General features: G+C 42.4%; 1 protein-coding gene and 1 long non-coding RNA gene across 2 annotated transcripts in view; one reads left to right on the top strand and one right to left on the bottom strand.

Annotated features, from left to right (window-relative positions):
* Positions 1 to 24290, top strand: part of LOC130355866 (uncharacterized) — a 105218-nt gene that overhangs the window by 66919 nt on the left and 14009 nt on the right. The window lies entirely within an intron of this gene.
* Positions 1 to 24290, bottom strand: part of NT5C1A (5'-nucleotidase, cytosolic IA) — a 54501-nt gene that overhangs the window by 18862 nt on the left and 11349 nt on the right. Inside the window, exons 2-3 of the mRNA XM_056556646.1 lie at positions 8312 to 8479; positions 4469 to 4598 (exon numbers count right to left, since the gene is read on the bottom strand). Coding sequence (XP_056412621.1) covers positions 4469 to 4598; positions 8312 to 8479 — 298 coding nt within the window. The remainder of the gene's footprint in view (positions 1 to 4468; positions 4599 to 8311; positions 8480 to 24290) is intronic.

Here is a 24290-nt window from a genome sequence, read left to right as displayed (position 1 = left end):
TGTTACATGTTATTTAAATTGCAAAATAAAAGTTGCAAAATTTAAAAAGTACAATTTTTTTCTATTCTGGAACAGCTGGATTTTCCAGCCCCCATAATAAAAGATAATAATATGATTCCCAGGCTTGTGGCACTGACAGTTACAAATGAAAAAAACAAAACAATAGCCAAACAGACTTCGGCAATAAAGAGTTAAATAAAACAAGATTCTTTCTCACAACATATCCTTTATGAATAGTACACTTCATAAACTGTTTTTCTTCTGATCCCATAGCCTTAGGAGATGCTTAAAGTCTCCCTGCTATATATTTTTTACCATGTAAGGCTGGGTTCACACTACGTTTTCTCCCATACGGGAGCGCATACGGCAGGGGGGAGCTAAAAGCTTGCGCTCCCGTATGTCACCGTATGCGCTCCCGTATGTCATTCATTTAATTGAGCCGACCGGAGTGAAACGTTCGGTCCGGTCGGCTCATTTTTGCGCCGTATGCGCTTTTACAACCGGACCTAAAACCGTGGTTGACCACAGTTTTAGGTCCGGTTGTAAAAGCGCATACGGCGCAAAAATGAGCCGACCGGACCGAACGTTTCAATCCGGTCGGCTCATTGAAATGAATGACATACGGGAGCGCATACGGTGACATACGGGAGCGCGAGCTTTTAGCTCCCCCCTGCCGTATGCGCTCCCGTATGGGAGAAAACGTAGTGTGAACCCAGCCTTAGGCAGTCTCCCTGCTTTATAATCTCCTGTCCCCAGCGTGATGAATGCTTACAAGCTAACCATTTGTTTCAAGTTTAAGAAAAAAAAAATTATATAACATTTCCAAAAGTTTTACAATATTATTAAAATAGTACTAGATGCCCTACAATTGTACTGAACTCAGTAGTAAAATGTAGTCTCAAAGACTGTGGCTATGACACAGAAGAAAGTTTAGCAAAGCTCACCAAGCTTTAAAGCATTAGTGTCATTCAGATAAACCTTTGACATGTCGCATAATGGAAGACCTCTCAAAAGTTTAGATTAGGCTGGGTTCACATTACATTTCCAGCAATACGGGACCGTATATGGGTGGGGGGGGGGAGCAAAAACTGGGTGCTCCCATATCCAAGCCATATGCGGCCCGTATGTACAGTGGGGATCAAAAGTTTGGGCACCCCAGGTAAAAATGTGTATTAATGTGCATAAAGAAGCCAAGATAAAGATGGAAAAATCTCCAAAAGGCATCAAATTACAGATTAGACATTCTTATAATATGTCAACAAAAGTTAGATTTTATTTCCATCATTTACACTTTCAAAATAACAGAAAACAAAAAAATGGCATCTGCAAAAGTTTGGGCACCCTGCAGAATTTATAGCATGCACTGCCCCCTTTGCAAAGCTGAGTCCTGCCAGTGTCATGGATTGTTCTCAATCATCATCTGGGAAGACCAGGCGATATCAATCTCAAAGGTTTTAAATGCCCAGACTCATCTGACCTTGCCCCAACAATCAGCACCATGGGTTCTTCTAAGCAATTGTCTAGAAATCTGAAACTGAAAATAGTTGATGCTCACAAAGCTGGAGAAGGACATAAGAAGATAGCAAAACGTTTTCAGATGGCAATATCCTCTGTTCGGAATGTAATTAAGAAATGGCAGTCATCAGGAACAGTGGAAGTTAAAGCATTAGGCAATACATCTAACTTTAGCTTCCCCACATATGTGTGAGCTTATGGCACTGATGACTCTGTTGCTGTTTCACTGGTTGTCCTCCTTTGAGCTACTTTTGCTTACTTTTGACTTTTGAGCTACTTTTTGTTAGGTACTAACCACTGCATACTTGGAATTCTCCACATGATCAGTCATTTTGGAGATGCCCTGACATAAATAGGTACTTTCATTTAAAAAAAATTAAAAAATAAATAAATAAATTCTGAGATCTCATATAGACATATCAGTATAAGTTTTATTCGGTTGAGTGTTTAGCCCCCAGCCAATCAGTAGAACACACTGGGATAAGTGCACGCATAGGGCATTCTGCACTGGCTCTGTCACATGACCAAGATGGTCTCATAATGTAATTCTATAGGACAATCTTGCTTACATAAACTAATAGAAACATTTGACATGTCCCTAGGACATGTCAAACGTTTTAATAATGACAGGTGCACATTAAGTCATCTAACCATTAAGTTACTCAGCTTCTTCACTTGCCCATTTTTTCAGTTTACAACACATCAACTTTAAGCATTGACTGTTCACTAACTGCCTAATATATCTCACCCTTTGACAAACATCAGTCAGTGGCAAATACTTTTATTCAAGATAAGCAATGTTATTCTTTCAGCCTGCCAGTGGTTTTAATGTTACAGCTGATTGTTGTACAGTACATGTTCCACTAGATTAGGCCATTTCATTGTATCAAATATGCACATATTATTTGCCACCAGAAAACTGAAAATTAAATAAACATTTTTGGGTTGGTTTGGGAAAATAATTTTTATGATAATGTATATCCTGTTTTTATTATTCTATTATCTTGTAATATTCCAGGGTGGACCTTTTACATGGACATTTATTTAGACTGGTATTTATTACACCAGCTGCATGTCTCTTTAATAGTTTGACATATCTTGGACTATCTTTTTTGTACCATTTTGTGGCTTAAAAATGTATAAATGGTTTTTGAATGTCATTGGTCACACACAGACGGGGAGTGGTAATCAGACGGGCCAGAAAGGTTCTAGATCGGTCACCCAGATTTTATAGTCTGTGGGCTGTGGTGGTGGTTTCCAGTGCCATATTTACCTGTAGTGCTCGTTTGACACAGCAAAAAGCCATTGGCTCCTCGCCCTGTCAATAACTCTTGTGCTACAGGCTGCATTAAGCCAGAGGTCACAAGAGGCTGAACTCTTCTTCTGCGCTCCAGGTACAAGTGATGTAATTGTGCACCAGATTGCAGAGTGAACAGCACAGCCGCTCCTTTCCCTCTTCAGTGTGGGAACTGCCTACCTCCCAAACTAACTGCCTACCTTACTAGCTGTAATGTCTGTTTTTGTATTTTTCTGTCTTGGGGTTTGTTCAGACACTAGTTTTTATGTCTAAACAGTTTCTGTGCTGATTCTTCCCAGGGTTGGAAGAGTTAATGGAAGGGTTAATGCTCTCACCCTATTGCAGCTCGCGTGTGGATTTAAAGCCCGAGCTCTGTTGGAACTCTGAGCTGGTGATTAGTTCTTACTCTGACTATGACTGTTTTAGTCTATCTGTTTATGTCTGAGTTTTAACCATGGTTGATTCCTGTTATGATAGATTTTAGTCTGCAAGGTTTTTAGTACATCTGTCTTTTTTTAGGATTATGGATGTCCGTTCTGCTTTAACATTGTTATCTTAGTCTGTGTTCACACTGTGAGTCTTTCTTGTACCCGTGCTCTGTATTTAGTATTCCTGTTTAGAGTCTTGACCCGAATTCTTCCGTGTTATGGAGTTTGGTTTTTGTCATATTCCTGTTTGTTATCCTGATCCGTATTCCTCCATGTACTGGAGTTTGGTTTTGTGGTTCGTGTATTCCTTCATGTTATGGAGTTTGGCTTTTTCTTGTATCCATTTTTATAGAGTTCATGATTGCAGACCTTAAGTGTTTTTAGTACATGCATTGATCATAGTGTAAAAGATTACTGATCTAGAGTGTCCTCTGTACATTACCATTGGTCTATAGTGTCCTAAAGTGTACTTTATCACTCATCTGTGTCCTCTGAACTAGTATATTTTTATATTTAATGTTCTGTGTCCAGTGTGAACAGTGTTCTAAGTTACCTGACCTATTTAGTGTTTTACATTCAGTTCATCTGTTCATCTCCTGCATCTCCTGGTTTTGTCTGCTGTATACTTATTCCATATTTAGTTTTGTTCATTTATTCGCATCTGCAGTTTATCTTGATTCCTTGATTGTTTTTGAACTATATGTTAGTACGCTATATCCTGCACTGTTTGTATATTTATATCCTGTCTAGTTTATCTGGTTGTTTTCCCATTATGTTTATGACCTGTTCCTGACTATGTTCAGTATTATTTGTGTACCTTTATGCCCAATGCACTTTAGCGCAGGAAGGGACCGTCACCGTGGTTGTCGATCCGCCGTTTGGGACTGATGGGCAAGTAGGCAGGGGACAGCTTAGGGCTCACTCTCCCTGTCTTCCCCATCGGTAATGACACTAGCCACCTACCTAGCTACCTAACTAGAAACTATATACCCTATTATACCGACCCCTCCCAATTTTCTCTACACTTTCCAAAAGTGGCAAGAGTAGTAAAAAGTAGCAAAGTATAATGCAAATATGGTGTGTGCCATAATATGGGATTTTTCTGTGTCAAAAATTCGCAAAATGTAAATGAATTTTCCCACAATCTCCTATTTTCACTCACCTGTAATCCACACAAACACAGTTTAATATTCTGCACTGAGTGACGATATACAGAGTGCATACTTACTGTGGTGGTTTATGGTATTAATGAGTCGGACTCCAACTTGTGCGTGGTTGTTAGTCATGAGAACTATATCAAACAGATGTTCACTGTCTGGGTATAGCTCACGTAGCTGAGTGTTTACAGCTTCCAGGGCCTGGCATGGAATAAGGACAGATAAAGATTAATGCATAGAAGTGAGAAGAAAAATACAGAAATACAGGTTTACAAGTGACATAAAAATTATTATTATCTTGCAACTAGGAATGGTCCAAAAAACCTACAAATTGTTGCTGTTTTCTGTTTATTCATTTATTTATTTATTTATTAGACAGACAACCACAATTAGAGGGTCCACAATAATGTCAGCCGCCATCTTAGAGTAACAGTCATAAAAGTTCATATAACAATATATTATTCAGATATACGTGGTGCCAAAACCTGCCACTGATTACCCTGGAACACTTTCAAAGCCACCTTTGCGACCAAAACCTATGTACTGTGTAACATTATTATTGTGTCCAGTATGAGGAAGCATCAGACAGTGTCTGACAGTATCTACAACACTCTGTTGCTGTGAAAAAGGAACTGGGTTTAAAGCTAAAAGAAGAAGCAAAGCAGAGGTTCTCCAGTGACAGTTTTTTTTTTTTTTGCCCATTCTGTAGGGTTTTTTCATTTCATCAAGTTATACCCTATCTATAGAGTAGGGGATAACTTGCAGATGAGTGGGGGTCTGACCACTGAAACCCCACTGCCAATCCCCAGGATGCCGTAACATTTGACCCCAGAATGAGCGGGGCTTTCATTCTCTATGGACTGTATGAACTTTTGCAGCCACGCTTGTGCTTCCCACTCTTTTCATTTGGGAGTCTAGTGTTAAAGGGGTATTCCAGGCCAAAACTTTTTTTTATATATCAACTGGCTCCGGAAAGTTAAACAGATTTGTAAATTACTTCTATTAAAAAATCTTAATCCTTCCAATAGTTATTAGCTTCTGAAGTTGAGTTGTTGTTTTCTGTCTAACTGCTCTCTGATGACTCACGTCCCGGGAGCTGTGCAGTTCCTATGGGGATATTCTCCCATCATGCACAGCTCCCGGGACGTGACATCATCATTGAGCAGTTAGACAGAAAACTTCAGAAGCTAATAACTATTGGAAGGATTAAGATTTTTTAATAGAAGTAATTTACAAATCTGTTTAACTTTCCGGAGCCAGTTGATATATATATATATATATATATATATATATATATATATATATATATATATAAAAAAAAGGTTTTGCCTGGAATACCCCTTTAAAGTATTGGAAGGGTCACTTGATAAAATGAGCAAAGCCCTGCTATTGCTACGAAGACAAGCTGCCAATGCAGTGAGATCATCCTTCTCAGTTCTGAATAAACTTCGGTTGTTGCCTCAATGGTTTTCAGCTGTAGGGGACTGTGTCAAATAGGAGTAGGGATGTAGAATGGGTGTCTTGTACAGGGGTGCAAAGTGAGGTTAGTCGCAAGGGGCTGTGTAACAATTGTACTAGGTACATTATGCACCTGTTGACAAAAAAATTTATAAAATAAAGTACCTAGAATAAGTTGGAAAAGAATGAAACATTATATGTGTGAATGTAATGATGATATTTGTAAGTGATTGCAACATTAATCACAAATACCCCAAAGGGCAATCCGGGGATCTAATTAACTATGAAACACAATTTCTCCAGAGCACTTGGCCTGGAGTAAAGATATCCCTATATGACAGGATTCCCTAAAACTTAACTTTTATTAATATGTATTAAAGGAAAACAAAGCAAAATAATGGTGCTCAAGGTGAGTTTAAAATGACATGCCCTTTATGCCTGTTCATATCATGTTAACAGGTGGAACACCACTCACTAAGATTCTATTAGTGGGAAACCAGACATAGTCCCACATTAATTGGCATATATGGCATGAGCCAAAAAACGTTTGATGCCTCCCCTACATGTTTCGGTGAAATATCACCGTCATCAGGAGGTGTGGCAACTTATAGGTTGCTACTGCATACAACATGAGATACGGTTGGATATCCTGCATCCGGCAGCACTTTTGCCTACAGGTGTTGCAGCTAGGCCTGTAGATCATCGGCATTTGTAGGATGCCAAAATTGGCATCCCAGTTGGTCCCATAAATGCTTGATTGGGGATTAAGCAGGCCAAGGAAGTGTTGCAAATTGGTGGACACATTCTTGCTAAACCGATACTGTGTGTGGTTGAATGTTATCCTGCTAAAAAAATGCCATTTGAAAGCCCTGTCATTGAGGCAACACATGTGGCCTCAGGATGTTCTGCATATATCACTAAGCTGTGACCGACTGTCATATGCACTGACTTCCCAGATCATCACACCAGCAGTTGAAGTAGTGTGTTGCTTTAAAGAAAAACCTAGATTCATTGCTAAACATGATACGGTTCCAGTTTGTAGTAAGTCCAGGTTTCATGTTTATGACAACAGTGCAAATAAAGGTTACACTCTTTGCAGAACATCCTGGGGCACAAGTACTAGCCATGACACCAACTTTTCGTTCTGCTAAGTCCCTGAATATGGTCTGGGACATATCTGAGATAGGGGTGTGTAATTGAATAAATAAATAAATAAATAAATAAAAGGAACAAGGAAACTATGAGAGCTACTCATGCTTGCCATCAGGGCAAACAATCCTCTCTCCTGTTGGTCTATCTCAGTGATGGCGAACCTTTTTGAGTGCCCAAACCGTAATGCACGCCAACTTTTTCCCCTCAAAGTGCCAGCACAGCAATTAAATCAGAATTAGACCCTCCCCAGTAGACAGATAATACCCCCAGATTAACCCCACCAGTAGGCAGGTAGTACTCCCAGATTAACCCCCCCCCCAGTAGGCTGGTAGTACCCCCAGATTAGATCCCCCCAGTAGGCTGGTAGTACCCCCAGATTAACCCCCCAGTAGGCAGGTAGGAGCCCCAGATTCCCCCCCCCCCAGTAGGCAGGTAGGAGCCCCTGATTAACCCCCCCCCCCAATAGGCATATAGTACCCCCAGATTAGACCCCCCTAGTAGGAGGTAGCACCCCCAGATTAGACAGGTAGTACCCCCAGATTAGACAACCCCCCACCCCCAGGTGGTACCTTTGGGTTTTCCGGGGATTCAGGGCAGTAACTTCCCCCAGGTAAGAGCCAGCACAGCTACGCGCGTCGGCCGGCCGCCACATAATGACGCTCGGTCACGTCACACACTCAGAATACCTAGGGCTGGCATCAGGAAGTAGTGACGCCAGCCCTTGAATTCTGGGAGCGTGACGTGAGTGAGTGTCCGGCGGACACGCGTAGCTGTGCTGGCTCTTATTTGGGGGCGGAGCAATTACAGGTGAGCCGGCCCGTGTTACTGTACAGGGCAGGAGGATAGCCCTGCCCACCGGGCAAATGCCCGGTGTGCCCGATGGCCAGTCTGGCGCTGGATGGGGGGGTGGCTCTGTCATGGCACCCCCCTTGTGAGTGGCACCCTGGGCAAAGCCCCCCCACCCCCCCTTGGTACGGGTGCCCACAGAGGGGGCTCGGTGTGCCACCTGTGGCACGCGTGCCATAGGTTCGCCATCACTGGTCTATCTTGACGGTCCAGAGCTCTTTCACTGTGTGTGCATGCCCTCATGTAACAACTCCTCCTTAAATCTTGGTCAAATAGCCTAGATTGTGGACAGTTTGTCTAAATGATCATCATGCTTCTCTCTATCCATTTATTGCTCACAGCTTATTTGGAGAAATAAAAGCTGAGCTGTGATTGGTTACTGTCTGTCCAAGACAAAAATCTGAGACTTTCTTTGTCTTAGATTGAGAAATCTGGACCTATGTTCTTTAATATCTTACCTTAACAAAGGGAAATGCTGCTCCTGGTTTAAATGGCTCATTCTCATGCTCCAGTTGATATTTAACATATTCTTCTAGTCCATGTTCCTCAAAAACTTTTTCTTCTTCTTCCATACGGAAAAGTGCCCGTGAAGAAACAGCAATAGTTATTGCATTGTATGGCTTTGGCTAAAGGTAGAAAGGTTAGATGAAGTCCATCAATTTGTTGATTAGTCATAACTATTGTTGCTCGCGAATATTCGCAATTCGAATATTATTCGCGAATATCGCATATTCGCGAATTTCGCGAATATAGCGCTATATATATGCAATTACGAATATTCGTTTTTTATTTTATTTTTTTCACAGTACACATCACAGTGATCACCCCTCTCTGCTTCCAGCTTGTGTGGTGTAAAGAAGGCTCTAATACTACTGTGTGAGACTGGCATGCGAATGTTCGCATATGCGAACATTTACATATGCTAATTTTCGCATATGCGAATATTTGCCTATGCAAATTTTTGTGTATGTTAATTTTCGCATAAGTACATTTTCACATATGCGAAGTTTTCGCATTTGCGAAAGTAAAACGAGAATATTACGAATATGCGAATATATGTTGAATATTCGTCCAAATATTCGCAAATATTCGCGAATTCGAATATGGCCTATGCCGCTCAACACTAGTCATAACAAAGGAATTTCCTTTACACAAAGGATTAACCCCTTAAAGACCCAGCCAATTTTCACTGTAGGACCCGGTCATTTTTTGCACATTTTTGGCACATTTCTGATCACTTTCACTTTAAGCATTAATAACTCTAAGATGCTTTTACCTTTCATTCTGATTCCGAGATTGTTTTTTTGTGACATATTCTACTTTATGTTAGTGGTAAAATTTTGTCGATACTTGCATAATTTCTTGGTGAAAAATTCAAAAATTTGATGAAAAAATTGAAAATTTTGCTTTTTTTTTTTACTTTGAAGCTCTCTGCTAATAAGGAAAATGAATATTCCAAATAATGTATATATTGATTCACATATACAATATGTCTACTTTATGTTTGCATCATAAAGTTGACATGTTTTTACTTTTGGAAGACATCAGAGGGCTTCAAAGTATAGCAGTAATTTTCAAATTTTTCACAAAATTTTCAAACTCGAAATTTTTCAGGGAACAGTTCAGTTTTGAAGTGGATTTGAAGGGCTTTCATATTAGGAATACCCCATAAATGACCCCATTATAAAAACTGCACCCCTCAAAGTATTAAAAATGACATTCAAAATGTTTGTTAACCCTTTAGGTGTTTCACAGGAATAGCAGCAAATTGAAGGAGAAAATTCAAAATCTTCATATTTTACACTGGCATGTTCTTGTAGACCCAGTTATTGGATTTTTACAAGGGGTAAAAGGAGAGAAATCTTCCTAAAATGTGTAACCCAATTTCTCTCGAGTAAAAAAATACCTCATACGTGTATGTCAAGTGTTAGGCGGACGCAGTAGAGGGCTCAGAAGGGAAGGAGTGACAGTGGGATTTTGGAGAGTGAGTTTTTCTGAAATGGTTTTTGGGGGGCATGTCACATTTAGGAAGCCCCTATGGTGCCAGAACAGCAAAAAAAAAAAAAAAAAAAAAACACACGGCATACTATTTTGGAAACTACACCCTCAAGGCACATAACAAGGGTTCCAGTGAGCCTTAACACCCCACAGGTGTTTGACGACTTTTCGTTAAAGTTGGATGTGTACATTTTATAATTTTTTTCTCACTAAAATGTTAGTTTTCCTTCAAATAAAGATTTTTTACAAGGGAAAATAGGACAAAATGCCCCCCCAAAATTTGTAACCCCATCTCTTCTGAGTATGGAAATACCCCATGTTAGGACGTAAAATGCTCTGCGGGCGAACTACAATGCTCAGAAGAGAAGGAATCATTTGGCTTTTGAAAAGCAAATTTTGCTGAAATGGTTTTTGGGGGACATGTCCCATTTAGGAAGCCCCTATGGTGCCAGGACAGCAAAAAACAAACACATGGCTTACTATTTTGGAAACTACACCCTCAAGGCACGTAACAAGGGGTCCAGTGAGCTTTACCACCCCACAGGTGTTTGACGACTTTTCGTTAAAGTTGGATGTGTAAATGATTTTTTTTTCACTAAAATGCTAGTTTTCCCTCAAATTTTTTATTTTTGCAAGGGATAATAGGACAAAATGCCCCCCAAAACTTGTAACCCCATTGCTTCTGAGTATGGAAATATCCCATGTGTGGACGTCAAGTGCTCTGCTGGCGAACTACAATGCTCAGAAGAGGAGGAGCGCCATTGAGCTTTTTGAAAGAGAATTTGTTTGGAATGGAAATTGGGGGCCATGTGCGTTTACAAAGCCCCCAGTGGTGCCAGAACAGTGGACCCCCCCACATGTCACCCCATTTTGGAAAGTACACCCCTCACAGAATTTAATGAGGGGTGCAGTGAGTATTTACACCCAATGGGCATTAGACAGATCTTTGGAACAGGGGGCTGTGCAAATGAAAAATAAAATTTTTCATTTTCACGGATCACTGTTCCAAAAATCTGTCAGACACCTGTGGGGGGTAAATGCTCACTGCACCCCTTATTACATTATGTGAGGGGTATAGTTTCCAAAATGGGGTCACATATGGGGGGGGGTCCATTGTTCTGGCACTATGGGGGCTTTGTAAACACATGTGGCCTTCAATTCCGGACAAATTTTCTCTTCAAAATCCCAATGGCGCTCCTTCTCTTCTGAGCACTGTAGTTTGCCTGCAGAGCACTTTACATCCACATATGGGGTATGTTCTTACTCTTATTTTGGGGGGATTTTTTCCTATTTTCCCTTGTGAAAATGAAAAATCTAGGGTAACACCAGCATTTTAGCGAAACATTTTTTTTTTCCATTTTCCCATCCAACTTTAAGGAAAATTCGTCAAACACCTGTGGGGTGTTAAGGCTCACTATACCCCTTGTTACGTTCCGTGAGGGGTGTAGTTTCCAAAATGGGGTCACATGTGGGTATTAATTTTTTTGTGTTTATGTCAGAACCGCTGTAAAATCAGCCACCCCTGTGCAAATCAACAAATTAGGCCTCGAAAGGAACATAGTGCACTCTCACTCCTGAGCCTTGTGCGCCCGCAGAGTATTTTACGTCGACATATGGGGTATTTCCGTATTCAGGAGAAATTGTGTTACACATTTTGGGCTGCTTTTTTTGCTTGTGAAAACAAAAAGTATGGGGCAACACCAGCATGTTAGTGTAAATTATTTTTTTTTTTAACACTAACAGGCTGGTGTAGCCCCCAACTTTTCCTTTTCATAAGGGGTAAAAGGAGAAAAAGCCCCCCAAAAGTTGTAGAGCAATTTCTCCCGAGTACGGAAATACCCCATATGTGGACCTAAACTGTTTTCTTGAAATACGACAGGGCTCTGAAGTGAGAGAGCGCCATGCGCATTTGAGGACTACATAGGGATTGTATAGGGGTGGACATAGGGGTATTCTAAGCCAGTGATTCCCAAACAGGGTACCTCCAGCTGTTGCTAAACTCCCAGCATGCCTGGACAGTCAGTGGCTGTCCGGAAATGCTGGGAGTTGTTGTTTTGCAACAGCTGGAGCTTCCATTTTGGAAACACTGCCATAAAATACGTTTTTCATTTTTATTGGGGAGACAGTATAAGGGGGTGTATATGTAGTGTTTACATTCACACTGGCGGGTTACAGTGAGTTTCCCGGTAGGAGTTTGCGCTGCGGCGAAAAATTTGCCGCAGCTCAAACTTCACGCAGGAAACTTACTGTAAATCTGCCTGTGTGAATGTACCCTGTGTGTTCACATGGGGGGGGGGGGGGGCAAACCTCCAGCTGTTTCAAAATTACAACTCCCAGCATGTACTGACAGACCGTGCATGCTGGGAGTTGTACTTTCGCAACAGCTGGAGGCACACTGGTTGGAAAACCTTCAGTTAGGTTCTGTTACCTAACTCAGTATTTTCCAACCAGTGTGTCTCCAACTGTTGCAAAACTACAACTCCCAGCATGTACTGATCGCCGAAGGGCATGCTGGGAGATGTAGTTATGCAACCGCTGGAGGTACGCAACTACAACTCCCAGCATGCCTAGACAGCTGTTTGGGCATGCTGGGTTTTGCAGTTTTGCAACATCTGGAGGTCTACAATTTAGAGACCAGTGCACAGTGATCTCCAAACTGTGGCCCTCCAGATGTTGCAAAACTACAAATCCCAGCATGCACGACAGCAAACTGCTGTGTGGGCATGCTGGGAGTTGTAGTTTTGCAAGATCTAGAGGGCTACAGTTTGGAGATCACTGTGCAGTGGTCTCTAAATTGTAGACCTACAGCTGTTGCAAAACTACTACTCCCAGCATGCCCAAACAGCTGTCTGGCAATGCTGGTAGTTGTAGTTTTGCAACATCTGGAGGGCTACAGTATAGAGACCACTGTATAGTGGTCTCAGACTGTAGCCCTCCAGATGTTGCTAGGCAACTCACCGGCATTCCGTAGGATCCAGGGAGCCAGCCGCACAACATCGCCGTGCCGATCACTGTCGCCCGCAGCCTCCGCAGATCGGTAAGTGACCTTCAGCGCCGGTCCTTGTCGGTTTCCCCGTCCTGCCCCACCTATTGTGGGTGGGCAGAACTGGGAAACCGAAAGTAAACCCCCCCCCCCCCCCCCGATCTGCTATTGGTCGTCGCGTCTATATGACCAATAGCAGGGATAGGAGGGGTGGCAACCCTGCCACCTCACTCCTATCCCTTCAGGGGGATCGTGGGTGTCTTGGACAACCGCTATCCCCCTTATATTCCGGGTCACCATAGACCCGTAATGACCTGGAATCGCGCAAATCGCAAGTGTTAATTCACTTGCGATTTGCGCCGATCGCTGACATGGGGGGGTCTGATGACCCTCCTGGGCATTTGCGCGGGGTGCCTGCTGATAGATATCAGCAGTCACCCCGGTCCGATCCCTGCCCGCTGCGCGGCAGGGACCGAAATTCCCATGTCCGTATATGTATGTCAAGCACCAGGGTCCCGAAGAGGTTAAGGTGTATACTGTTGAATTATTATTTTCTCTAATAGCATTGTGCATTAGTACCATTGATTGATTCTGCTCTATATAAACTGCTTTAAATTAAATATGTACATGATATATATATTCTTAACCCCTTAAGGATGCAGGGTTTTTCAATTTTAGCATTTTCATTTTTTCCTCATCACCTTATAAAAATCATAACGCTTTCAACTGTGCACCTAAAATTCCATATTATGGCTTATTTTTTGCACCACCAATTCTACTTTGCAGTGACATTCGTCATTTTACCAAAATATCCACGGCGAAGCAGTAGGTCCATATGGTTAAAATGATACCCTACTTATATAGGTTTGATTTTGTATTACTTTGGGAAAAAAATCATAACTACATGCAGAAAAATTTAAACATTTAAAATTGTCATCTTCTGATCCCTATAACTTTTTAATTTTTCCGCGTTCGGGCCAGTATGAGGACTCATTTTTTGCACCGTGATCTGAAGTTTTTATTGGTACCATTTTTATATTGCTCAGACTTTTTGAACACTTTTTATTCATTTTTTCATTATATAAAAAGTGACCAAAAATACGCTATTTTGGACTTTGGAATTTTTTGGCGCTTACGCCATTGACCGTGCGGTTTAATTAACAATATATTTTTATAAGGAAAATTGAGGCTCAGGATCTTCAATACTGGATAGACATTTATTAATTAATTGTTTCAAATATGTAATGTGCTCCGTGACGCACAGGGCCCTTGTGGGTCAGCGGGGACACAAAATACAATTTAATAAATTATAAAATTATTTAGATAGCATAGAATACATTATAATATAAAAATATGTAATAAAATACAATCAATATAAAAGCCACACGTCTGTGAATATTCCAGCCTGTAAGATTAAAATAGTGGTGCATGTGTGACACATCTTAAAGCTGCTGAAGAAAAGTCCTATGGAGGACTTGAAACGCGTTGAGCTCCGCTACTAACTCCACATATATCCAGCCTCTATATTGGAATACAGCTATTGCGCTTATCCGGCATCCGCTAAGCCCCAGGTACTTATGCGCATTGCCACGGCCACAAGGACGCCATCATTGAAGCCCACTATCACCGCTATCCATATGAGATGGCCGAGTCTCTAAGCGGCGATTTATCCTTCAGCTCTTCAGTACTGCAAGTACACTTAACATTGCTACTGTTTGCTCATAAACGCTGCTCGTATACCAGACATTGCTACATTGTTACCATGCAATAATTGTTACATTGTTGCCAACGGATACCACTTATTCTACAAACAGTGCATTGAACAGTACAAATAGACGTGTGGCTTTTATATTGATTGTATTTTATTACATATTTTTATATTATAATGTATTCTATGCTATCTATGTAATTTTATAATTTATTAAATAGTATTTTGTGTCCCTGCTGACCCACAAGGGCCCTGTGCGTCACGGAGAACATTACATATTTGAAACAATTAATTAATAAATGTCTATCCAGTATTCAAGATCCTGAGCATCAATTTTCCTTTTAATCACTTTACTTTCCGACACCATGGGTATAGGTGCCATTTGAGTTGCTCGGATCCAGGTAATTAGCAGATAGGAGGGGGGGGGGGGGGGGGGTGTGATTCTTACTTTTATTAGGGAAGGGGTTAAATGACCTTAACTTTTTTTCACACTTTTTTTTACACAGTGTTATAGCCCCCCCCCCCCCCCCTAGTGGCTATTTCACTGCACATACCGATCTCATACACAGATCATTGCCGAGCATTGACACGGCAAAGATCAGTGTTATCGGCGGTCGATTGCTCAAGCCTGGATTTCAGGCTTGGAGCAATCAATCGCCGATTGGACGCAACGGAGGCAGGTAAGGGGACCTCCGCTCGCGTTCTAGCTGATCGGGACATTGCAATTTGACGGCGTTGGTCCTGATCAGCCCGACTGAGCTGCCGGGAAGCTTTCACTTTCATTTTAGACGCGGCGATCAACTTTGAATGCTGCGTCTAAAGGGTTAATAGTGCTCGGCACAACCGACTCGGTATGATGGCGTGACCTCGCATTATATACCGGGACCGGGCGCAGGGCGTACAGGTACGCCCTGCGTCCTTAAGAGGTTAAAGGGGTATTTTGGGAAACTAAACCCATATCCCATCCTTTCCCTCTAACCAACCTATGTATTTGTCTAAATATCATTCATTATATAGAGCAGTTTTCCTCTTCAGCTGCCACTTACATGCAGGGAATGAGAGAAACATAATCTTCAGATCCTGCTCGTCTCCCCAGTGAAAGCTAGTCCCCTCCCTTCAAGACAACACCACGTAGTTCTGTCTGGTCTAGAGCACTGGCATCACAAGCTCACCTCCCCTCCACCGCCTCTCTCCCTCCTCTCCCTGTGTACCATGTGAGAAGCTCAATGAAGATTCTCAGTCGCCTCAGCACAGAATGCTGCTGTTTTCCTGTGTAGATATAATCACTGACTGCTGCCATTCAGAGCACAGCAAGAAGACATGAAGTGTGTGAGGCTGACTGTTTTCAACACAGCATGCACACAGAAAGTGAAAGCAATTGGCTGGCAGCCATTACACAGAGCTGCACTTACTTCTGGGAGTTGTAGTCTGTGCTGCAAACAAGGAAAAAAAGTATTTAGGAGACATCAGGGACCAAAGGAGCTGCCCAAACCAAATGGATAACTACAGGAGACACAGACTGTGGTGGCTTTGGGGCATTTTTATTTTTATTAACTTCCCCAGAGTACCCCTTTAAACAAGCTTAGCTGGCAGTGTGGTCACTTGCCAAGGGCAGGCACAAGAGACAATGATGTCTACCTAGTTTGGTAAGTGGCACATTTGATTTTGTCAACAGATCAATAAGAGATTGAAACTCAGTTGGAGTGAAATAGATCTAAAGATGGAATCATAGTGGAATCATAAGTTTTTGGTTTACTTGGTTTACATAAGTTTGAAGGTGCCTTCCTGAAGATGATTTACCATCACTGCATCAGACTCATAGCCTAAGTAGTTAGAAATCCTCAAGGGCAGAGGTCCTCCCTAGAGCTGTGAGCCAGAGCAGAGCATGGACATCTTTTTTTTCCATAAACCTTTGGTTTGGCCAAAGGTAGAGTAGTAATTCCCAATATTTCCTGCCATCTTTTTTGTTACTTCTGTGTTCATCACAAGGACTTTTGGAGTGTAGTGCTCTTATGGGATATTGTTCCCAACAATCTAGGGGACCATAAGGTTGCTCACATCATACAACACCATCATGACAGACTCATATCATGAAGCTCCTGTGCCCCACGGGCAAAATGTTTAAAGGAGTAGTCCGGCGCGCACTTTTCTCATTTTATCCCGTCTGGGCTGCAAAATAAAATAAAACAAACTTTCTCTTACCTGCCAACGAGCCCCCGGAGCTCCGGTACACTCCGGTACAGGTATTCGGTCCCCGGGCTGTATTCTTCTTACTTCCTGTTAGCCCGGCACGTCACACGGAGCTTCAGCCAATCACCGGCCGAGGCGGGACATTGCTGCGGCCGGTGATAGGCTGATGCTCCGTGTGACGTGCCGGGCTAACAGGAAGTAAGAAGAATACAGCCCGGGGACCAAACACCTGTACCGGAGTGTACCGGAGCTCCAGGGGCTCGTTGGCAGGTAAGAGAAAGTTCGTCTTTTATTTTGCAGCCCGGACGGGATAAAATTAGAAAAGTGCGCCCCGGACTACTACTTTAACAAGTTCCCTACATTCATATGCCATTTATAAAACAAGTGTCTTTCTAAGTACAGATAAGCCTTTGAACCTCTCAGAAACCTGGGCCTGGGTGCAACTTCTACTTTTGCACATGACGAAAGCTACACCCCTTAGCATGAGAAATGGTAAACCATGTGGTTGATACAGGAGAAAGACAGCAGGATGTAAGATGCCCATCAATAAATATAGAAGGCAGAGTAAGAGTTAAAATTATGCACAAGCGTGAAGGTACAGTGGGGATCAAAAGTTTGGGCACCCCAGGTAAAAATTTGTCTTAATGTGCAGAAAGAAGCCAAGGAAAGATGAAAAAATCTCCAAAAGATTTAATCAAATTACAGATTAAACATTCTTATAATATGTCAACAAAAGTTAGATTTTATTTCCATCATTTAAACTTTCAAAATAACAGAAAACAAAAACATGGCATCTGCAAAAGTTTGGGCACCCTGAAGAGTTAATATCTTGTACTGCCCCCCTTTGGCAAGTATCACAGCTTGTAAACGCTTTTTGTAGCCAGCCAAGAGTCTTTCAATTCTTGTTTGAGGTATCTTTGCCCATTCTTCCTTACAAAAGTCTTCTAGTTCAGGAGATTGTGAAGGCCATGGAAAAACCTTCAGTTTACACCTCTCGATGAAATCCCCCGTGGATTTCGAAGTGTGTTTAGGATCATAATCCATTTGTAGAAGCCATCCTCTCTTTAACTTCAGCTTTTTCACAGACGGCATCAAGTTAGCATCCAAAATTTGCTGAAATTTTATTGAATCCATTTTTCCTTCTACTCGTGAGATGTTCCCTGTGCCACTGGCTGCAATACAACCCCAAAGCATGATTGATCCACCCCCATGCTTAACAGTTGGACAGAGGTTCTTTTCATTAAATTCTGTTCCCCTTCTTCTCCAAACATACCTTTGCTCATTCCGGCCAAAAAGTTAAATTTTAACCTCATCGGTCCACAGAACTTGTTTCCAAAATGCATCAGGCTTGTCTATATGTTCATTTGCAAAGTTCAAATGCTGATTTTTTTGGTGAGAACCTAGAAGAGGTTTTCTTCTGATGACTCTTCTATAAAGACCATATTTGTACAAGTATCTCATTATAGTGGAATAGTGTACCCCAACTCCAGTGTCTGCCAGATCTTTCAAGAGGGATTGTGCAGTCAAATGTGGGTTTTGAATTGTTTTTCTCACAATCCTGCAAGCTTTTCTGTCTGATATTTTTCTTGGTCTTCCAGATCTTGCTTTAACTTCCACTGTTCCTGATGACTGCCATTTCTTAATTACATTCCGAACAGAGGATATTGACATCTGAAAACATTTTGCTATCTTCTTATAGCCTTCTCCAGCTTTGTGAGTGTCAACTTGTCACGATTCAGCTGGCTGGAGGTGGATCCTCTGTGCCAGAGAGGGATTGGCGTGGACCGTGTCGGTGGACCGGTTCTAAGTTGCTACTGGTATTCACCAGAGCCCACCGCAAAGCGGGATGGTCTTGCAGCGGCGGTAGCAACCAGGTCGTATCCACCGGCAACGGCTCAACCTCTCTGACTGCTGAGATAAGCGCGGTACAAGGGAGTAGACAAGAGCAAGGTCGGACGTAGCAGAAGGTCAGGGCAGGCAGCAAGGATCGTAGTCAGGGGCAACGGCAGGAGGTCTGGAACACAGGCAAGGAACACACAAGGAAACGCTTTCACTGGCACAATGGCAACAAGATCCGGCGAGGGAGTGCAGGGGAAGTGAGGTATAAGTAGGGAGTGCACAGGTGAGGATACTGATTAGGCCTGCTGCGCCAATCAGTGGCGCAGTGGCCCTTTAAATCGCAGAGACCCGGCGCGCACGCGCCCTAAGGAGCCGGGACAACAGACGGGGAACGGGTCAGGTACGGGAGCCGGGATGCGCAACGCGAGCGGGCGCATCCCGCGTCGCGAATCGCATCCCGGCTGGGAGTAATATCGCAGCGCACCGGGGCGCTGCGAATGAGAGGACGCTGCGAGCGCTCCGGGGAGGAGCGGGGACCCGGAGCGCTCAGCGTAACACAACTATTTTCAGTTTCAGATTTCTAGACAACTGCTTAGAAGAACCCATGGTGCTGATTGTTGGGGCAAGGTCAGATGAGTCTGGGCATTTAAAACCTTTGAGATTGATATCACCCGGTCTTCCCAGATGATGATTGAGAACAATCCATGACACTGGCAGGTCTCAGCTTTGCAAAGGGGGTAGTGCATGCTATAAATTCTGCAGGGTGCCCAAACCTTTGCAGACACCATTTTGTGTTTTCTGTTATTTTGAAAGTGTAAATGATGTAAATAAAATCTAACTTTTATTGACATATTATAAGAATGTCTAATTTGTAATTTTATGCCTTTAGGAGATTTTTCCATCTTTCCTTGGCTTCTTTATGCACATTAATACAAATTTTTACCTGGGGTGCCCAAACTTTTGTAAACATGTGTATATCCCCTGTGTATAATTGCTTAATAATTCCTTTAAGGAGACCAGGAGAGCAATGATATAGAAGGCAAGTTCATAGAATGATTACTGCATAAAAAACCCCTGACTAACACTGCCGGTCTGTTCTGTCTGCAGATTCTCTAGATTTTCTGTTAGATGCAGCCACACTTCTCCTCTACCTCCTGCTTCTAAGAGCTGTCACGGAGGAACCCTTCACTAGGACACAGGCTGAAGATGCATCTCAAAATGATACTCAATATTGTAACTTAGGTGACAGATGTTAAATGTCACTGATCTATCCCTTGCTCCACTTAAAGGACAACTGTAGTGGCACACTTTTCTATATGCATGTGCCCGGGCCTCAAAAATAAACAAAATAAACTCTTACATACCTTCCTATGAGCCCCCATTGGTCCAGCACAGGCCTCCCGGTCCAGCAGTGCTGACGCCATTCCACTTCATGGGGACGCTGCAGAGCCGTCAGCGTATCACCGGCTGTAGCGATGTCCCGCCCTGACCTGTGATGGGCTGAGCCCACTGTCATGTAAGGAGTTCTGGCCGGCTTTTTACATGACAGTGGGCTCAGCCTATCACAGGTCAGGGCGGGACATCGCTACGGCCGGAGATACGCCGACGGCTCTGCGGCGTCTCTGTCCCCAGGAAGTGGAATGATGTCAGCACTTCCAGACTGTGAGGCCTGTGCCGGACCAACGGGGGCTCGTAGGAAGGTATGTATGAGTTTATTTTGTTTATTTTTGAGGCCCGGGCACGGACATAGAAAAGTGTACCACTACAGTTGTCCTTTAAGACTCAGAGAAAGTGCTGTGATGAGACTTCACCCTCTCTGGAAATGTAGGCTGTATTAATGAAGCAATATCACAGTGGAAACAAAAATTGAGATGCCAGACAACTCATAAATATGATATCAACTAATATAGACATACACATACAGGTGATACTCAAAATAATAGAATATCATGCAAAAGTTCAATTATTTCTGAAATGCAACTTAAAAGGTGAAACTAATAATATACTGTATGAGAGAGACTCATTACATGCAAGGCAAGATAGTTAAAGCCGTGATTTGTCATAATTGTGATGATTATGGCTTACTGCTCATGAAATCCCCAAATCCACAATCTCAAAAAATTAAAATATTCCATGCAATCAAGAAAACAAGGATTGTACATAGAACAATATTGGACCTCCGAAAAGTATAAGCATGCATATGTTTTCAGTACTTGGTTTGGGCCCCTTTTGCAGCAATTACTGTCTCATTGGGGCATGGCATGGAAGCTATCAGCCTGTGGCACTGCTGAGGTGTTATGGAAGACCAGAATGCTTCAATAGCAACAGCTCTTCTGCATTGTTTGGTCTCATGTCTCTCATCTTTCTCTTGGCAATGCCCCATAGATTTTCTGTGGGGTTCAGGTCAGGCGAGTTTACTGGCCAATCAATCACAGTAATCCCATGGTCATTGAACCAGGTTTTGGCACACTCTCCTTTTAGAGCCCTGCCGTACTTGGGAGAAATTGCGTTACAAATTATTATTATTTTTTTCTCCTTTTACCTTTTTCTCCTTTTAAAAAACTAAAATTTTCTACACTAACATGCTGGTGTTGCCCCATACTTTTAATTTTCACAAGAGGTAAAAGGAAAAAAAAGACCCCCATAATTTGTAACGTATGTGGACGTAAAGTGCTCTGCGGGCGCCCAACAGGGCTCAGGAGTGAGAGCCCGCCATGTACATTTGAGGCCTAAATTGGTGATTTGCACATGGGTGGCTGGTAGTTACAGCGGTTGTGACGTAAACACACAAATAAAAAACACCCACATGTGACCCCATTTTGGAAATTACACCTCTCACGGAACAGGACAAGGGGTATAGTGAGCCTTAACACCCCACAGGGTTCATTAAAATTGGATGTGAAAATGAAAAATTTGTTTTTTTTCACTAAAATGCTGGTGTTACTCTAAATTTTTCATTTTCACAAGGGGTAATAGGAGAAATAGCCCCCCAAAATTTGTAACACTATTTCTTCTGAGTAAGGGAATACACCATATGTGAATGTAAAGTGCTCTGCGGGTGCACTACAGGGCTCAGAAGAGAAGGAGCGCCATTGGGGTTTTGGAGAGAGAATTTGGCTGGAATTGAAGGCCATGTGTGTTTACAAAGCCCCCATGGTACCAGAACAGTGCCCCCCCCCCCCCACATGTGACCCCATTTTGGAAACTTCACCCCTCACGGAATGTAACAAGGGGTCCAGTGAGCATTTACACCCTACAGGTGTCTGACAGATTTTTTTGAACAGTAGTCCATGAAAATAAAAAAAAATATTTTTCATTTGCACAGCCCACTGTTCCAAAGATCTGTCAAACGCCAATGCTCACTGCACCCCTTGTTACATTCTGTGAGGGGTGTAGATTCCGAAATAGGGTCCCATGTGGGGGTGGGGGGGTCCACTGTTCTGGCAGCATGGGGGCTTTGGTTTATTCAAACCAAATTTTCTCTCCAAAAGCCCATTGGCACCAAAAGCCCAATGGCGTGCCTTCTCTTCTGAGGCCTGTAGTGAGCCCACAGAGCACTTTACACATATGGGGTATTTCCTTACTCAGAAGACACACACTTTTGGGGGCTTTTTCTCCTATTACCCCTTGTGAAAATGAAACATTTTGGGTAACACCAGCATTTTTGTGGAAAAAAAAATATTTTTCATTTCCATGTCCAAATTTAGAGAAAATTTGTCAATCACCTGTGGGGTGTTGAGGCTCACCATAACCCTTGCTACATTCCTTGAGGGGTGTAATTTTTTTTTTTTTGCTGTTCTGGCACCATAGGGGCTTCTTAAATGTGACATGCCTCCCAAAAACCATTTCAGAAAAAAACACTCTCCAAAATCCCACTGTCGCTCCTTCCCTTCTGAGCCCTCTAGTGCACCCACAGAGCACTTGACATACACATATGAGGTATTTCCTTACTCAAGAGAAATTGGGTTACACATTTTAGGAAGATTTGTCTCCTTTTACCCCTTGTAAAAATTCAAAAACTGGGTCTACAAGAACATGCCAGTGTAAATAATGAAGATTTTGAATTTTCTCTTTCAGTTTGCTGCTATTCCTGTGAAACACCTAAAGGGTTAGCAAACCTTTTGAATGCCATTTGGGGTCATTTATGGGGTATTTATAATAAGAAAGCAATTCAAATCCACTTCAAAACTGAACTGGTCCCTGAAAAATTTCGATTTTGATAATTTTCTATTTTGAAAATTTTAAGAAAAATTGGAAAAATGCTGCTATACTTTGAAGCCCTCTGATAGTAACATAGTTCATAAGGTTGAAAAAAGACCAAAGTCCATCAAGTTCAACCTATAACCCTAATGAGTCCTTACTAAGTTGATCCAGAGGAAGGCAAAAAGCCCTCATACTAGAGGTAAAAATTCCTTCCCGACTCAAAATATGGCAGTCAGAATAAATCCCTTGATCAACGTTCTGTCCCTATAGATCTAGAATCCATAACCTGTATTGTTATTACTCTCCAAAAATGCATCCAGACCCCTTTTGAACTCTTTTACAGAGTTCACCATGACCACCTCCTCAGGCAGAGAATTCCACAATCTCACTGCTCTTACAGTAAAGAACCCCCTTCTGTGCTGGTGTAGAAACCTTCTTTCTTCTAAATGTAGAGGATGCCCTCTTGTTATAGTTACAGTCCTAGGTATAAATAGATCATGGGAGAGATCACTGTGCGGTCCCCTGATATATTTATACATAGTTATTAGGTCTCCCCTAAGCCTTCTTTTTCTAAACTAAATAACCCTAATTCTGCTAATCTTTCTGGGTATTGTAGTCCTCCCATTCCCCGTATTACCCTGGTTGCCTGTCTTTGAACTCTCTCCAGCTCCCCTATTTCTTTCTTGTACAATGGTGCCCAGTACTGTACACAGTATTCTATGTGTGGTCTGACTAGTGATTGTACAGCGGTAGAATTATTTCCTCGTCGTGGGCATCTATGCCCCTGTTGATGCACCCCATGATTTTATTTACCTTGGCAGCAGCTGCCCGACACTGGTCACTACAGCTAAATTTACTATTCACTAAGACTCCTAAATCCATTTCCATGTCCGTCGTCCCAAGTGTTCTCCCATTTAATACATAATCCCAGCCCGGATTTTTCTTCCCCATGTGCATTACCTTACATTTCTTAGTGTTGAACCTCATCTGCCACTTCCCAGCCCAAACCTCCAACCTATCCAGATCCATTTGTAACAGTGCACTGTCCTCTATAGTGTTTACCGCTTTACAGTGTTTATTATAATCTTCAAAGATTGCTACTTTACTATTCAACCCCTCTACAAGGTCTTTAATAAATATATTAAATAGCACAGGACCCAAGACGGACCCCTGTGGTACCCCACTAGTAACAGTCACCCAATCAGAATAAGTACCATTAATAACCACCCTCTGTTTCCTATCACTGAGCCAGTTACTTACCCAACTACCCATATTCTCCCCCAGCCCCATCCTTCTCATTTTATGCACCAACCTTTTATGTGGAACCGTATCAAATGCTTTGGAAAAATCCAGATATACGACATTCAGTGATTCACCCTGGTCCAGTCTGGAGCTCTCCTCCTCATAAAAGCTGATCAGGTTTGTTTGACAGGACCGATCCCTCATAAAGCCATGCTGATATGGGGTCATACATTTATTTTTATTAAGATACTCCAGAATTGCATCCCTTAGAAAA

The sequence above is a fragment of the Hyla sarda genome, chromosome 2, assembly GCF_029499605.1.
Source record: "Hyla sarda isolate aHylSar1 chromosome 2, aHylSar1.hap1, whole genome shotgun sequence".
Classification (NCBI taxonomy): Eukaryota; Metazoa; Chordata; class Amphibia; order Anura; family Hylidae; genus Hyla; species Hyla sarda.
Note: the sequence above shows the minus strand (reverse complement) of the source record. Positions and strands in the feature narration are given on the sequence as shown.